The 18,942-nt window shown below is 38.7% G+C and overlaps 1 protein-coding gene across 1 annotated transcript; it reads left to right on the top strand.

The window, feature by feature from the left end:
* Positions 1–14,184: 14,184 nt before the first annotated feature.
* LOC149822336 (LOB domain-containing protein 29-like) lies at positions 14,185–15,061 on the top strand. Its single transcript, XM_089980262.1, has 2 exons — positions 14,185–14,463; positions 14,654–15,061. The coding sequence occupies exons 1-2, from the start codon at positions 14,185–14,187 to the stop codon at positions 15,059–15,061; spliced, it is 687 nt and encodes a 228-aa protein (XP_089836388.1).
* The last annotated feature ends 3,881 nt before the right edge of the window (positions 15,062–18,942 follow it).

Raw genomic sequence — 18,942 nt, 5'->3', positions numbered from 1 at the left:
ACAGAACATAGAGCCATGTGAACCAAGTGCAGGCATAAATAAAGTGAACATAATAACGAAAATCTCTTATAGCGAAAATCGGGACATGTCCCCAAACGTCCAAAAAGATTAAATCAAGTGGTCTCAAAATAGTATGAGACGACGAATCAAACGGTAAGGCATGACTTTTGCCTTGTTGACAAGCATCACAAATAGTTTGACTAGAGCTTTTGAGAAAGGAAAGACCATATTTTCTAATTATACGTTGTACCACTCGCATGGTCGGATGCCCCATGCATTTATGCCACTGGTCCACGGTGGTACACTCCCAAATGTGCACCACTTTATTTTTCGGAGAGGACTGAAAAAGTTGAAGTTTGTAGAAGTCATCTCTACTTGGTCCCTAAGCCACTAGTTTCCCCATCCTACGATCCTTCACATGGCATAAAGATGGGTGAAATTCAAAGTAGACATCGTTATCAAACTATAACCAATGTATGAATAATAAATTTTTGGGTAATATTTGGAACATGGAGAACATCATTCATAACAAAATATAAAGTTTCAAAAGAAACAAAAGAGCTTCCAGTGTGTTAGATATTCAAACTTATGTCGTTGCACACTCTAACAGAATCACTACCTTGATATTTAGATTGAAGTGATAAGTTGTTGAGGTTCGTCATGACGTGATGGATAGAGTCGGAGTCAGCGTACCATGAGTCACCATCTACTACCTGAGAGAGACGTACATGATACACTTCGGCAGCCGCGGGTTCCTTCCAAAAACAATAGGCCCGACACTGTAGTGCACCATGTCCGAATTTGCCGCAGGCTTGGCAGATAAGTACGCCGGACTGAGTACCTTGCTGCTGATTTTGGTTCTGATTGAACCAGTTTGAATGACCACCATTACGGCCACCACCCCAGTCACAATAGCAATTATTTTGATTGTTATTTTCACGTCCTTGATTTCCGTTGTTATTATTTTCCCTCGATTATTTTGTCGATAAGCAACATTGGTCGTGGGAGACATGAATTAAGTGGCATTAGTTTCGCTAACTTGTGCTTCATGAATCAGGAGTACGCTTAAGAGATCATCAACGCACAATTGTTTAAAGTAGTGTGAAACACACCCTAGTCGTTAGTAGGAAGACCGGTCATGATGAACATGCAAAGGTTATCATCAGGTACAGGTTTAGACTGTTGGAATAAAGCAAAGATATACGCAACAACAATATAAAATATTAACTTAACAATGGAGTAAAATGTTGAAAATCTTTAACACAAAGTAAAAGCAAAAGGTGAGAGATTACACATCTCGTACAACTTCCAAAACTCTCTATTTATAGCTAAAAAGGTAAACCTATAACTGTCACTTCCTCATTAATAGCCACTACTCATGACCCATTTATAACCCATGAATTACATAACTTACTCCTTAAGTTTAGGAACCACAACACAATCGTGGATTCCAAAACGTCTCTAACGCATACCCACTAACCCATAACTTATGGTTACCCATTCACGTAACCCACTTTTGCATCATATTCTATCACTCCCCCTTGATGCAAAACTCGATACATTTAAATTGGATCTGAATTTCACAAACTTTGAATAGCTAAGTGCTTTTGTAAATTCATCTGCAATTTGGTCATTTATAGAGGAATATTTCATTGTTACAGCTCCATCGGCAACAGCTTGTCTGATAAAATGATGACGCAACTCAATATGTTTGGTTCGTTCATGGAACACAAGATTCTTTGTCATGGCAATGGTTGCTTGATTGTCATAATAGAGTTTTGTTGCATTCGCCTGTTCTTGATGCAAGTCCGCCAAAATTCTTCTTATCCAAATAGCTTGACATACAGTTGCATTCGCAGCAACATACTCTGCTTCTGAAGATGAAAGTGTCACTATTGCTTTCTTCTTTGACATCCATGGCACGGCTCCTGATCTAAGATTAAAGATGAATCCACTTGTGCTTTTCCTGTCATCTACAAAATCAGCCCAATCACTGTCAGTAAAGCCAGTTAATTTAAACTCAGCATTTGATTGGTACCAAATCCCATAATTAGTGGTTGCTTGAATATAACGAAGGATTCGTTTTGCTGCTCCAAGATGATGTATCATTGGACACTGCATAAACCTTGAAATTAGGCCAACAGGAAACACGATATTTGGACAAGTCTGTGTAAGATACATTAGCCTTCCAACTAAACTTCTATACAACCGTTCATCAGCCTTCATAGTACAATCATGTACTGATAATTTCTCATTAGTATTCATGGGAGTGGAACACGGCTTGCACGACACCATTTTAAATTTCTCAAGTCTAAAGCATATTTTTCTTGAGAAATAAAAATACCATCAACACTTTGTTGAACTTGAAGTCCAAGAAAATAATGTAACAACCCTAGATCTGACATTTCAAATTCATGCATCATGTCCTCTTTAAATTCTTCAAAAAGTGTACTCGATGAGCCTGTATAAATTATGCCATCTACATAAACGCAGACAATAAGAAAGTCAGTACCTGATCCTTTTACATACAAAGTGTGCTCACTTCTGTGAAATCCTGTTTGCATTAGGTATGAGTCCAATCTCCCATACCAGGCTCGTGGTGCCTGTTTAAGGCCATAAAGCGCCTTTTTCAACCTGTACACCTTCTCTTCCTTTCCTTTAACAACAAATCCCTGAGGCTAACAAACATATACCTCTTCTTCCAAGAACCCATTCAAAAATACAAATTTTACATCAAATTGAAAAACTGGCCATTTCATATGAGCTGCTAATGCCAAAATAATTCTAACAGTTTCAAAACGTGCAACAGGAGAAAAAGTTTCTGAAAAATCTACTCCAAATTCTTGAGCATACCCCTTAACGACTAACCTTGCTTTATATTTTTGCACGCTCCTGTCTGCATTATATTTAACCTTGTAAACCCATTTCACACCAATAGCATTTTGACCTATGGGTAAATCTACAAGTTCCCAGGTATCATTTTTCTGAATGGCTACCATTTCTTCTTCCATGGATCTTACCCATTCTTGTTTCTCACTAGCATCTTCGTAGCACATAGGTTCTTCAACCAACAAGGCAAAAGTACATGATTCATAAATCTCTTTTATGGATCTTACCTTTTTAGGTGGTGAGTCTGTGTCCTCATTATCACCATGGTTTTGAAACATACTTGTTGAAGCTTCAAATGTCTTATCAGATGCAAGGGGAACGACCTCCATTTTTTACTTATTTGCATCTTGATTCCAAGTCCAAGAGCTTCATTCATCAAAAATAACATCACGACGAATGATTAAACTCTTAGATGTTGGATTATATAATCGATATCCCTTTGTTGTGTCACTATAACCAACAAAAATGTATTTTTCACTTTTCTTATTCATCTTGCTACGATCACTATAATCGATCAAGGAATAAGCAACACAACCAAAAATTCTCATATTACTTACATTTGGGTTTCGATGCCACCATGCCTCATATGGAGTCATGTTACGCACAACTTTTGTTGAAGATATATTGAGTAAGTATACTGTTGTGTTCACGGCTTCAGCCCAAAATTTATTAGGGAGTCGTTTTTCAGTCAACATGCTCCTTGCCATTTCCACGACTGTATGGTTTTTCGCTCAACTACACCGTTTTGCTTTGGTATTTTTCTTACTGTTAGCTGCCTGCAAATTTCATTCTTTTTGCAAAACTCTTCAAAATCATTAGACAGAAATTCTCCCCCTCTATCTATATGTAGACACTTTATGACATGCTCACTATCCTTTTCTGCAAAAGCCTTGAATTCTTGAAATTTTTTAAATGTATCTGATTTTTTAGAGAGAAAAAACACCCAACTCATGCGAGTAAAGTCATCAGTAAGCAATAAAAAATATCTACTATTATTTAAGGATGGAGTGTTCATAAGACCACAAAGATATGCATGAACTAACTCAAGAGGCTTTCTGGCTCTCCACGCCTTTCTGATAGGAAATGATAAACGATGTTGCTTTCCATATACGCATCATTCACAAATTCCATCATTACACGTTATACTAGGCAACCCCAAAACCATGTTTTTGGTTCTTAGTATTTTCAGCCCATTATAATGTAAATGGCCATACCGTAAATGCCAAAGATGTGATGGCTCATCCTCTTTGCCAATTAAAGCAACATCATTCACGTGTGTAAATTCAAGAGGGAACATTCTATTAGGTGCCATCTTGACTCTTATAAGAGGTTCACTGTCCATTTTCTTTTTTCTAATTTCACATATTTCATCATAAAAGTTAAGTGCATACGCATTCTTAATTAATTATCCAACACTTAATAAATTGTATGATAAACCAGGTATATAATAAACATCATGAATCATTCTTTTATTACCTGATTTAACATCAACTTCAATAGTTCTCTTGCCTTCACTTTGCATCTCTTTGTTGTTTCCAAGCCGAACATTTATTTTCATGGACTCATCAATATTATGAAAAGGCCTTTTTTCACCTGTCATGTAGTTACTACGCCCACTATCTAGAAACCACATATTATTAACCTTGGTTTCAAATTGTGCAAGGAAAATATTACCTTGTTCTTGTTCTTCAGCAACATTGACCTACTTTTTTTATTTCTCCCAACACCTTGCCTCCACGTGCCCGTACTTCTTGCAATAATAGCATTGTTTGTTTTTATAACTCGGCCTTTGATTGTTTCCATTGTGCCGACTCATTTCAAATCTTTCACGATCACGACCACGGTCGCGATATCTTCCTCTACCTCTTCTTCTTCCTGGATATTTATTCTCTAAGGTACCTTCGCCACTCGTTTGCTTGTTGTAAATTTCTACCTTGGCCTGAAATGCATGTTCAATGCTCTTTTTGGTTGACCTGTTCAATTTAGCCTCATGTGCCAAAAGAGATCTCATTAATTCGTTAATCGAATAATTACTCATGTCCTTAGATTCCTCTATAGCTGTGACGACATGATCAAACATTGGTGGCATGCTTCGTAGGATTTTTTCTACTATCTTTTTATCATTAATTATTTTTCTGAATGTTCTCATTTGATTTACAGTAGTAGATATTGTAGAAAAGAAATCTTGCACAGGCTCATTTTCTTTCATTAGCAGGGTCTCAAAATCTCTACGAAGTGTTTGGAGTTTTGCAGTAGTTACCTTACTATCTCCATGATAGGCTTTCTTCAAAATAATCCATGCTTCATTCGACTTGGTGACTGTTGCAATTCGAGGAAAAATACTTTCAGTCACGGCTTGCTGCAAAACGAGAAGGGCTTTGGCATCTCTCTTATGCAACTCCTTTACTTCACTTGCTGCCTTTTCTGTTGCTTTTGAGCTTTGTGTCTCTACAAAACTATTTTCAACTAGATCCCAAAGATCTTGAGAGATGAAAAATGTCTTCATCTTAATACTCCAAAATTCATAATTTTCTTCATTAAAAATGGGTACCAAGGCATGTGAGAGATTTATAGAGTTCAGATTTGTATCGTTAGACATCGTGAATTACACCACGTAATTACCAACCAACTTGAAGATCCGGCTTCGGCAACAATCTTCGCAATGCTCAAATATGCCCAGCTCAATCGAACATGGTGCTTTGATACCAAACTTGTTGCAATAAAGCAAAGATATACGCAGCAACAATATAAAATATTAACTTAACAATGGAGTAAAATGTTGAAAATCTTTAACACAAAGTAAAAGCAAAAGGTGAGAGATTACACATCTCCTACAACCTCCAAGACTCTCTATTTATAGCTAAAAAGGTAAACCAATAACTGTCACTTCCTCATTAATAGTCACTACTCATGACCCATTTATAACCCATGAATTACATAACTTACTCCTTAAGTTTAGGAACCACAACACAATCGTGGATTCCAAAACGTCTCTAACGCATACCCACTAACCCATAACTTATGGTTACCCGTTCACGTAACCCCCTTTTGCATCATATTCTATCATAGACATCATGGTCAACTGATGAGCCACCGTCTTTACCTTGTGAAGGTAGACTGTTATGGTATCAATCTCTTTCTTGATAGACTGAATTTGAGCTCGCAACTGCTGAACGCAAGATCAAGAAAATGTAGAAAACATGTGTTTGAGGGTGGTCCATAGCTCATGGGACGAGGCAACGCCAATGACTTGGTTGTGGACCATATATGACAATGAGGTCAACAACCAGCTGAGAAGTAGTTGATCTTGATACAACCATTTTTGAAAGGCAGGATTTTCAGCAGCGTCTTTGCATGGTTAGGCAGGTTAAAATCGCACAGTACATGGTGTTAATTCAGCAACAAACCTGAGTAAATTCTAGCTACGCAGGAGGGGAGTGAGTTGCGACTCCCAGAGTAGGTAGTTCTCTGATGATAGCTTCATCGAGAGAAAATGCTGCAAATTTGGAGGAAAAAAAATCGGTAGCATAGGGTTACCTGACGGCTCCATTGGAAGATGATGATCGTTGGATCTTCGACAAAGCTCTAATACCATAAACAAGCACCAAAAATTACTTTGAAGCAATCACGTAGGCACACACAAAGGCAAAACTCTTTTAAAGTGGTTCGGTTATTAAACCTACGTCCACTATTCTTTCTTCTCTCTTATTCAACTATTTTTTAGAAAGAGAGGTTCCCTTGTAATAGAGATTCACGTTACATTCTCAACAGGATTCTTGTCCTTAACAAACTCCTCAAATTTTAGGAGTTTTGGTTATTTGACTTGAGGGATAACTCCCACGGTAACGTGTACACGATAATTGTTCATTTGGATTATCGACTCCTTCATTTAGGTTGTCAGCATGTTGTTGTTGAGATCTATCTGTGATGAGATACAATCCCAGTTTTTGTGGATCCACATTATTATCCTTTAACAAAGGTGCATCCAACGGCTGTAAAAGATGGCTGGGGGAGAATGGTGATTACACATATCACATGCAACCAACATGCTTAATCATTCTAGGAAACACAAATAATGTACATCTAATTCATTCTCTGCCACGCCCACGGGTTGTACACTGACTCAATATGGGTGCCTTTCTGATCATTAGAAATTCCAGAGTTCCTTGGATTTACATGTTTTCTATTGCCAGGATGAACATGGAAATCCAGAAATTCTGGCTTTTGGCACCAAATTGGACACTCGTTCCAAAGTGAAAATCTAGAAAACGCTATTGATATTTCACTAGTAGTAGGAAGTTGAAGAAAAAAACGAAAACTCTGGACTTTTTGTGGCATTTAAAAATACATGATTTTTGTGACTGTCTGGGCAGTTTGGCTCATGTAGTAGACATGTTTCACACAACATAAGTGACTTGACTAAATCTGACCAATTTGATCTGACCACTGAATATGAACTCATTGACTAAATTATTGTTGAATGGACGAAAGTTCTTCAATAGAATGGTAATAAAGTAGAAAATGTTTGCTACCCTCCTGGGTAAGGAACCCTTAGTTGGAACTCATAGAGGAGGTTGTTTTAACCAAATTTGATCTCATGGGTGTATTTGGCATAGTCAAAATAGCAGGAATCAAACCTTGGATCTTGGATCATAGTTTTTCGATGTAAAAGCAAACTGAAAAAATACAAATATCACTTTTTTTTCATGAGGGGTTCCTTACCCAATAAAGTGGGCTTTAACCATGAACAGTAAAGTTGTGTGAATTGTGACCAAGTTTGAACTAATAATGGAGATAAATCCTTCAATTGACTGGACCAAGTTCAAGGTTTCAGCCAGCAAGGACATAGATAATACAAAGCTATTAGTGTCAAAAGGATATACATTTTCACAATGTTACGACAAGGCAAGGAATGATCTTGTTTAATGTTTCAGTCAGTGTTCACAAAATGGAATAGAATCGACTTCTCAAAAATTTAAGTGCAAATCCGACAGAATCAGTTTTCCTTTTTTTGAATTTCTTTTTTGTGGTAATTATGATATTTGTTTGCTGTTATATAGTTTAGGCTTAAATGCATATTACTGGGCCCTATAAGTCATGTATTTCTTCATTTCGGTATTTTCCTCGTTTTAGATATTTTTCTGAAATTTTTTATTTTCACGATTTTTTTTTAACTTTCTTAAAATCAGGTTTTAAATAAACTGATTCAAAATTATTCCATTTGAGCTGATTTTCTGAATCTTTTTGCAAAATGATTCAGTTCAGAAACCGATTCTGACTTAATGTAACTATTTATCAAGACCCACCAAAAGCAGCACGGCTGGTCAGGTCATTTTTGACACTAAAGGTTCCCCTCGAGGAAGACCAATGTAAAGCAAAGCAGAAAGGAAAAAAGCGAGCAAGCATAAGTCCATGTTTTACATTATGGTGGGGAACCGGGGGAGTTTAAAAGTGATACATGCATGCAGGGGCGTAGCTAGGATTCATGTGAGGGGGGAGCAAACAGGGGTGTAGAAAAAAAAATTCTTTGTGTGATAGTTGGGGGTTCGGGGGCAGCGCCCCCGAATTTTTTTTTTTTTGAGATAAAATAAAAAATGGCTACAATTATTAATAAAAATCTATTTCATATGGACAAATCAAACTATTTGCTGCAGTAAGGGCTGGGCTAAAAAATGGATAAAAATCTATTTCATATGGAATCAGGGCAGGGCTAGGACTGGGCTTTTAAAAAAAAAATTAACTGTTTGGGGAGGCAGGACTGGGCATGTTATACAAGTATAGATGAATATGAGAGAGAGAAAGATGTCAGGGTTGTCACGCTTGCTTATGCAGACTAAATCTTGATATGCGTGCAGAGCACTTGCACTTGCCCCCCTTCCCACCCCCTCTCCCTCTTTTTTTTTTTTGAAAGGCAAGCTGAGGTTAGGCAGACCCCTACCAGATGTACAACTAAACCATTCAGTTTTGAACCTGCAAAGACTCAACACAAGGTGACCTGCACTAACTGCTCTTACCAGACAAGCGGAACCTCTGTTGGTTCCTCTCCCTCTCGTATATGTCTATGTATCTATCTATTGTTTGTGTGTGTTCTTTGTGCATGTATGGTTCTCAATGCATGCACACACAAACATATATATATATATATATATATATATATATATATATATATATATAGAGAGAGAGAGAGAGAGAGAGAGATTCAACATTACCACCACTCATGAAGATCAACAAAATGTTAAACCCATGAACTGAACAAGAGCAAAAGCCAAAACAAATAAAAGAAAGCAGAAGAGAAAAAGAACATCAGACAGACAAAACGGGCTCACGCAGGAGCCGCTGGCCCAGAGGACAACAAAAGAGGGGGAGCGTCAGCAGGAGGGAGCGGAAGATCACTAAGATGCATACGCAGGATCGCATAAACACCTATCAAGATTTTATGCACCAGGTTATGAATGTTAATCGAAATTTGACGAAAATAAGCATCATTTCGCGCCATCCAAACAAACCACCAAGAGGTAAGCAACCACGTCCACCAGATCAACCTCCACCTCGTGCTACGCCTAATACAAATCGGGTCCAAGATCAGACCGAGCGCAAAGAACTTCTCCTTAACAAACACTTTCAGATGCCTCCAGGTTTTGCTAAAGAGTTCCACAAATATTGGGCAAGACCAGAACAAGTGAAACATAGATTCTTTCGCAGCTTGACAATGCACGCACCAACTTGGGAGCTGAATGCCCCACTTCTTTGAATTATTGTGGGTCTGAATCCTATCGTGCAAAATTAACCAAGTCAGGACCCAAGAATGGGTAGAAGGGCCTTTCGCCCAAAGCACATTCTCAGGCAATCAATCAGCCCCCGGGGAGAGCAACGATTTATAGACTTTGGAGGTGAGAAACTCCCTGCTTGACGTCAGTGCTCATTGCAACCACTGACCAGAATTTCTGGAGTCCTCAAAATGGTCTCTGAAGAAGGCTAAAGCCCTCAACCACGATTTACGCAAGTGCGAGAACGTCAAACCTCGGGTTCCCAAACGAACCTGGATAAGAGCAGGAGCCCCATATTTAGTAAGAAGCAAACGAGCACAAGGGTTATCCGGTTGGTGGGCCAACCAACATTACTTGGCGACAAGAACAATGCTTCGCAGTCTGGGCACAGGAATGCCTAAACCAGTCATACGTCGAAGTAAGACCATCAAACGTCAACCAATCAAGTGACGCTTACCCTTGAGTTGACACCCAGACCATAGAAAACCTGCCAGCAAGTGTGTCAGTTGTTTCTCTACTCCCGTAGGCATCACAAACATAGATGTGAAAAATTCTAGAATAGTGGAAAGAACATGTCTGACTAAAGTTAGACAGTCAGCGATGGAGAGATAAGACGACTGCCACGATAGTAATTTGCGCTTCACTTTTTGAAGCATCGGAGCCCATGCAGCAGAAGAGAGGTGCATCACTTGTAACGGCAAGCCCAGGTATATTATAGGCATGTTTAAAATAGTGTAATTAAAAATCCTCCTCTCAACTGCAAGCATATTGGACTGAACATTGAACATGGTAAGAAAGCATTTGTTCTCATTTAGAGAAAGCTCGAATAGAGAGAGGAAGAACTGAATGATAAGCTCGAAACCTAAGCATTTGTTGAACATTTATACGACAAAAAATAAGCATATCATCAGCATAAGTAAGAATATGACCAGGGAAGTCTGAAACCTGCAAAGGATCAATGAAACGCGATACCGCGGCCTGCTTAAGCAAGACCCTCAACAATCGCATTGAACAACAAAGGTGAGAGGGGGCACCCTTGTCGCAGACCCCGCCCCAGCTTGAAGTAGTCTCCTCTAACACCATTGATATTTAACATGGCTTGGGCATTTGAGACTAGCTCCCTCACCTAACCAGAAAAATGACGACCAATACCGAAATTTGATAACCTTTCAAATAAGAAGGGCCAATGCATGAAATTAAAAGCTTCATGAAAATCTAATTTAAGGACAAAATAAGGTTGACCGCTATGCTGCAAGGAATGAACAACCTCAGACGCCATGATGAACGAGTGTTGGACTCTCTTATTACGGATGAAGGTAAACTAAGAGTGAAAAAAATTGGTGAGCCACCGATTTCAGCCTATTCGCCAAAACCTTGGCAAACATTCGATAGAGAGCACTCATAACCGAGATCGGGTGGAACCGAGAAATATCAGTAGCCTCATCATCTTTCGGAATGAATGAAATAATAGCTACTTGAAAATGATAAGGCAGTCTGGAGTTACTATAGAACTCATCAAACATGCTCATCACGTCCGATTTAACACAGTCCCAAAAGATTCTAAAAAGTTGACATGAAACCCGTCAATGTTGGGCGCTTTCCAACCCGACAGATCCTTAATGGCCTTAAAAATCTCATCTTTAGAGAACCTTCTTTGTATAGATTTGGCTTGCTCATGCTGAATTGACTCAACTATGACATTACCAAAGACACCCTCTGCAGTTAACGAAGCAGAATATAAAGCCTTAAAATATAGCGAGACTGTCGGATTAATGTGCTGATTGAGATAGGGAGCACCCCCAATGGAGATAGAAGGAACGACCTTCCTCTTATGACGATGGAAAGCATATAAGTGACAAAATTTAGTGTTGCCATCACCAGCCGCAAGCCATTTTACCTTAGACCTTTGCTTCCAACGAATTTCCTCTTTGACCCTCCAGCTTTTCAAAAGCATGGTTAACTCTAAGAAAGAGATTGTCATGTTTAATTGAAGAAAAAGTGTGCTAGGAGAGCTTAAATTCTAATGAAAGCATTAAGGAATGAATATCAAATGATTACGAGGGTGTAAGTGGGTTGAAAGGCTCTCTCATTAGTTGAGCTTCCTCATCATTTTCTTTCAAAGAAAAAGAAATAAGCAATTTAACAATTTGAGATGAGCCATGCTTGCCTCCTTGTCTCCATGATGAATGGCTTGTAGTCTAAACTAGTGGCCAACTTGTATTGAGAACCAATATTGGAGAATATAGCCATTGGGATCCAGCCAATGCACATCACAACCCTCTTGATCAGCACCGAGAGAAATAAACAGAAGTATTGGTCTGTAGTTGGTCCACTGGTGGCTGCTATTGGAAATTATCAAAAAATGAAATTTGGTATATAGATGTGCTTGTTCAATTATTATTAAAATCATTTGGTAGAGATGGGTGTTAATGTTAAGTGGTCCTAGGACAGGGCCAACATGATGTGCCATAAGCGTGACACAGCGAAGTGACTGAATGCTATAAATGAATATATATAATAATAAATGCCGGATGATAATTATGCCCAGTCACTCGACAGTCTGACCAGAATCACCCACATAATCACAAGAATACAAAAGCAGCAGAACTCTCTCGCTCTCTCTCGCTCTCTCTCTCTCCGTTCACGCATGTAGGGATGAAAAATTATACGAGATGTTCATGGTTCGGTTTATGTTTGGCTTGTAAAAAACTCGTTCAAACTCGTGAAATATGCTCGACAAGCTTAATACAAACAATGGGTGGGGCTTCGCGTGGTTGGAAGGAGCTGTAAGTGCACGTCTTCCCTCAGGTTCAAAACCCAGTGGTACAATTGAATAATAACTGGTGGGGTCTGAAAAAAAACAATGGGTGCTCAGGTTGACTTGGCTCGTGTAAGCTTGCTAACTAGTATCAAAATATTTTTATATGTGCTTTATATCATAGAATATAAATGGTTGAAGCTTAGAGTTTTATTCTTTATCACTATGAAACAATGTATTTATTTTTTAAATGACCCAGTCAAAGCATGGTTCAATAGGTTTAGATCTCAAATTTTATTATTTTCAGCTTCTAAAAAAATAGCAAATGAGACAGTTCGAGCTTGTCTCGTTTAACTCAAGCTTGACATGAGCTCAAGCATGGCTTAACTTTGTTGGAACTGTAAACCCATTTTTGGTTGTGAGTCAAATTCAAGTGTTGTGTAGAGATTTCATGAGCAAAGTTGGCATTTGGATAATGTAATATATATGAGCAACATGAGCATGAAAAAGTGTTAACATGAGTTTATTATGTAGGTTATTCATTAACTCTCAAGTTATGTAATGGATATAGTGGGACATGTGTGAAGTATAGAGCCATTGAGAAGGCATGCAAAAAGTTTAGAGGAAAGTTATATGAGTAGACACCGAGGTGGTATTCCATGTGGTAAGAGGGGTCCTGAAGGCCCAGGTTTGAATCCCTCTAACACATGGGGCTTAAGAGTTATCTAGTAAGAGTCTGCCTAACCCCAACTTGCCTATACAAAAACAAAAGTTATAAGAGTCATGAGCGTGAGTTAAGGCATGCAAGCAGTAGTTATAGTGGTGCATATCCTTAGTGGTCGTTAAGATGAAAAATCGTACTTAAAGATGAGCCTCATGAATGGGAGGTCAAAAGTTATTTGTGCATGAGAGGTGTGTAGATAGAGCATCAAGATATGAGCTATGTATTTTCAGGATGAGTAAAAAGTTTTATTTAATAGATTAATATTTTCGAGTGTTTCTCTATTGATCCTCTTTTTATGTGAGATTGAGAGTCTAATATTTTGTCTTTAAAACTCACCGTAAGAATTAGCCAACATTGAAAACCCTCAGTTTGGTTTGCTTGCATCGTTTACCAGCCCTACATGCATGCCTGAGTGTGCGTGTGTAGACACAAATACACACGCACATAGATAAGAATGCACGCTTCACACGTAACCGATTTTATTTTGTTCTCTTTCATTGGTGGTATTGTAACTTGTTATTTATTCTTTCCTGCTTTTGAGGACAGAAAGATAGAGCGCTTGCACACACACAGATCGTTTCCTCTATTTGTCTTTTGGAGAGAGATAGAGTTGTCACTGCCTTTTGTTTCATTCCTCAATGGAATCTCCCCTACCTGTGATAACTTTTATTGCTTTCATGTCAAATTAGGATGAACATGCACCTTCAAATGTAGCCGTAGTTATCATAGAAACCAAAGCATCAATAACACGAAATAAAAGAAAGAAATATATATTATAATAAAGCAAATGGGATTGGGGTGGTATATGTTAGCTCTTTTGTCGTTTAAGGCGCTTTGAATGGAATCCCACAAGTAAGTTTATAAAATATATAAGGTCTGAAGGGGGGGCTCGCCTAGAAAAAAATGAAATCTGTAGCCCACTAAGGCGACCAACCTAAATTAACAATTCACTACAATATGAACCATACCCCTCACATTCTAGTGTTTATAAACAAGGTGGTTCCCCCCCTCATCAACCTAAGCTTCAACAAGTCACAAAGGCCAAGATGACAAGCTTTGGATCTCCCTGCGGAGCTTGCAAGTTCCTGAGAAGGAAGTGTGTCAAGGGATGTGTTTTTGCCCCATACTTTTGCCATGAGCAAGGTTCCACACATTTTGCAGCCATCCACAAGGTGTTTGGTGCTAGCAATGCCTCTAAGCTCCTCATGCATATTCCGGTGTCTGATCGCGCCGAGGCAGCCGTTACTATATCCTACGAAGCTCAAGCTCGGCTCCAGGATCCCATCTATGGCTGTGTTGCTCACATCTTTACTTTACAACAACAGGTTTATGAGTTTCCTACATCTGCCATTGATGAATTTCTTTTTACTAGACTTCAAACTCAGTTCTCGAAGATGAAAGTTTCACCTTAGCTAATTCATAAGAAAATTGCTAATTTACTATGGTCTCCAAGTATCATTTATTGTCTCTATCTTTGGTCCATGACTAACAAGTTGTGTTTTTCTCATGTTGTAGGTTGCAAATTTACAAGCACAACTAGTGAGTCTCAAGACACAAGTGGCCCAAAGCTTAGTCAATAGCAACACCCCAAACACTCGTCAATATAATTTCAGTGACCACACACAATTCCCCTACCCACAAGACTCAAATAACATATGCAGCTTGGAAGCCCTTAGAGTGGCTCAGTTACTTTCAAATCCTAATGAAAACTGTGGGGTCTTCTACAATGGACCAACTATAGAGAACAACACTCTTGGGGACTTCTCTTCGAGCATGCACGAGGAATTTCAATATTGTGACGATCCTTCTCAGTCCATGGATTCTCTTGATATGCAAATGGACACAAAGGATTTCTTATATCAAGAGATGGGCAACTGGGGAGTCCTGGAATCCTTGCCTGTTGCTTTCCTTCAGAATTCATGACGCAGTGCTATCAAGTGGTCACATTTTCATCCACCTTGAAGTTGCTGAGCTCATTGAGCTGTGTTTCATGGAGGATAACATTGAAAGAAAGTCAACAGAAAAATTGGTCCACTCCATTGGACTCATAGCTAGATTCTGTTTATCTATATTAAATGGATTAGCCCTAGAAAAAATAAAGAAGACTTGCATAGAATTCTGCACAAAACACAAGACTGATATCAATTAGCACTCGCATAATCATGTGTCGGTTTTATTTATTGTTTGATACTAGTAAATATAATCTGATTTCAATTTTCCCCATATAAACAATTCATTCTTTTTTATCTTTTCAGATAGCTCTGGAATTTGATGCCATCTAAAGAAAATCATAGTAGTTAGATTAAACGTTCTATTATCTTGGAAACTAAAATAATAGATTACATCCCATAAATTCAAAGGCTTCAACACTGCTATCACTAATATCAGAATATGGAATACAAGTGCATTCTCCAATGCAATTGCATTAATCATAAAGCTATGGCCTCTTCAGCACACTCTTCTAAGATCAACCGTAATTCTCAAATGTCTTTTATGCATCAAACAAAGACAGATATTTTCAATTGTCAGGCTGCATCACCCTGTGACGTGTACATACCTGTACGGCCACGTTGGTCCATATATGAACTCTATTGTTCAGGAATTTTAAGAAAAAAGTGCCAAGGTTTGGCAAATCTACTATTGCACAGCCGTGTCAATATAAGTATCAATAAGTTCTGGAGCAATTCTACTCGACTCATTCAGTTGGTAGAGATGATTGTCACAATCACTCAACATCCTAGGGTAGTAGGAATCTCATCTGATCATTTTTTGGTGATGCAATAAATTAGATTTTCTTTAATGTGAGCAATAGATTCACTAACTTGCAAACAACTCATAAAGCCAGGTTTTGGTTGCTTCTCACTGTCGATAGACCGTGGGTTTTGTTTTGCAAAAGTAAATACTGTTTACATGGATGGCCTTGGGGCTGGATGGGGAGGATCTGGTGTTTGGAAGGGTTGGGTAAAAGTATTGAATGACTTTCTAGACGCAATTTACATTGAAGTCGGAGATAGGGATGGCAGTGGACCGGGGGAAAGCGGGGCCCCGCCTCGCCCCGTTTGGACCGGGGATGAAGGGTATGAAATGGGGATGGAGGCGGGGGTGGAGGATAAAATCCATTCCCGCCACGGAGGCGGGGCGGGGGTGGACGTGCACTTTTCCCCGCCCCGCCCCACCCCGTCCCCGCCTCATCCCTGCCTCATCCCCGCCCAACCCCCCCCGACCACTTTTCCCCGCAATATCCCCGCCCCGCCCCACCTCATCCCCGTTTGGACCGGGGATGAAGGGTATGAAACGGGGATGGAGGCGGGGGTGGAGGATAAAATTTTGAGGCGGGGCGGGGGTGGAAACCTTGTCCCCCGCCCCGCCCCACTGCCATCCCTAGTCGGAGATGAAAAAAATTGGTTGTTTTGTAAAGATGTAATGACTTTCTAGACACAATTTACATTAAAAGTTTTTTCTGATAATCACATGAAGGATGACCGTATACGTGAGTCTCGTAACCGTATACATGATAAGGGTCACAACGAGGTGGCTAAGCAAATGGTGGAGTCTCATAACCGTATACGTGATAAGGATCACGATAAGGTGGGTGACTGTATACGTGAGTATCATAACCGTATACGTGATAAGGATCACGATGAGGTGGCTAAGCAAATGGTGGAGTTTCATAACCAAATGTGTGATAAAGATAAAGAAGATCATAATGAGGTGGCTAAGAGGCTAAGGCAAATGAAGGTTATCAATACTAACCAACTCTCAAGAGGAGTTTCCGTTAAATGTAAGGAGAGTCCAAGTAGGATGAGTGGAGTTCACGATAATGTGAGAAAGAGAGAGTCCAGATATGCCATATATGTTATCTACTTGTAAAAATTATATAAAGGCTCTCAATAATGGAACCTACTCAAGTTGTCATATTGAGTAGAGTCTTGACCCGTGGACGTAGGTGAATAAACACCGAACCACGTAAATCGTGTGTAGTAAGTTGCTCTTTCTATACGTTTTTATTTGTTTTCATTTTCAGCTTTACACTGGGCTGCAAAAAATAAAGAAGCCAAAGTTTGTTCAGTTTGGATTCCTAATATGGGTTGGGAGATTCAATGAAGGAGAGACCCTTCATTCTTAGTCTTTGAACAATGGATGAGCCTTATGTAGGGAATGTCATCGTCATTGACATCCCTCTCTTGTGCTGACGATTCCCCAACTAGCATTACTCCAACGATGGACTGTTCAGTGTTCGTTCATGCTACAAAATGTTGGGGCCTCCAATGGTTCAATGGCTTTCACCTAGAGCCTTTTGGAATGCTGCCTTTTCTGTTAGAGGGTCACTAACAGACTGGATGATCTTCTTAGACAGATTGCTAATGGATGACGCCCTTAAGAGGGGGGTTCAGTTTACCAAGCAAGTGTGCTTTATGTTGTAGCAACGAGGAATCCTCACTACATCTTTTTTGGACATGTGGTTATGTGAGGAAATGATTCAACTTCATGTATAGTCAACATGTTTGAAGTGATTGAATCTCAGTTTCTTCTGAAATGCCTAATTATGCACCAATTCAGCTATTCCATTCTCACTACAACAGTCTTGGTATATAGTGACAATCTTTTAGTGGAACTTTCGGGTGGCCTTGTGTGGATCCCCAAATTTTAAAAATCCAAAAGATTGGCTTTATCCAAAAAAGAGTTTTGGATTCAAAAATTGGATTTGAATATACTGAGAGAGTTTTAGGATTCACTTTTTAAGTTATATACCTTTTGTCTTCTAACAAGGAGGGATCAATCACACCAAGAGCTTGAAATCTTCAACGTCAGGCTTTAGCTGGTGAGTGGCGTACCTCATACACGGATCCTAAAAAAAGGTGAAGCTAAGATTTGAAAAAACACAAGAACATGACAAATATGATATTCATTTAAAAAATTGATACTTTAAGAATAAAATAAATGAAATAAATACAACAAACAATACAGGAAAATCTAATCTCACATCGAGCTTAGGTAGCCATTTTCTATGATAATAATGAGCATAGTAGAACTCGGACTGCACTTCGGCTAAGTGCAAACTCTAGGAGGCTAGGTGAGACAATGGATCTAGACCTAGTGTAATATCCACAAATTTTCTAGAATTTCTAAATAAATAAAAGAGAAATTTTTATGAATTATTCTGATGAATATAAAATTTTTGGCAAAATTAATTAACTAATATTGGTAGATTATTTAGTAATTAATTATTGATAGTATTTTAAACTTTATTTAAGTTATTTGATATTTAATTAGGGATTTATAAGGTTTTATATGAGGTATTTAGATCTGGACCTCAATAGAGATTCAAGAAGATCAACCCATAGAAATGCAAGTTTGAACTATATGAATAAACACGTGGGATCCACTAGATCTTAGCTTATTTAGAATTGAATCTTCGAATGATTCGGGTCAACCCAAATGAGTTTGGGTTGGGTTTAGACCCATATTGGGGTTTAAACCAGATATAGAACACTACAAGAAAAATGTGAATTAGCGACGGCAATTTACGACAGAAATAATCCGTCACAATTTTATGACAGATTAGTGAGAGAAAATTAGTCGTCCCTAAAATTGAAATTAGTTGTCGAATTTGCAATGAAAAAATTTTGTATCAAAATCCATCGCTAATTAGCGATGAAAACTTTCAGTCTCAAACTCTGTTGCAACTTCGTGATGGATGAGCGACAAAAATTTTCCGTCGTGAATTAGCGACGGATTTTGAGACAGAATTTTTTTGTTTCTAATCCATCACTAATGTTCGATATAAAATGATGCAGCTAGGG

This window comes from Nuphar pumila, chromosome 11, assembly GCF_984573655.1.
Source record: "Nuphar pumila chromosome 11, dmNupPumi1.hap1.1, whole genome shotgun sequence".
In the NCBI taxonomy this organism is placed as follows: Eukaryota; Viridiplantae; Streptophyta; class Magnoliopsida; order Nymphaeales; family Nymphaeaceae; genus Nuphar; species Nuphar pumila.
Note: the sequence above shows the minus strand (reverse complement) of the source record. Positions and strands in the feature narration are given on the sequence as shown.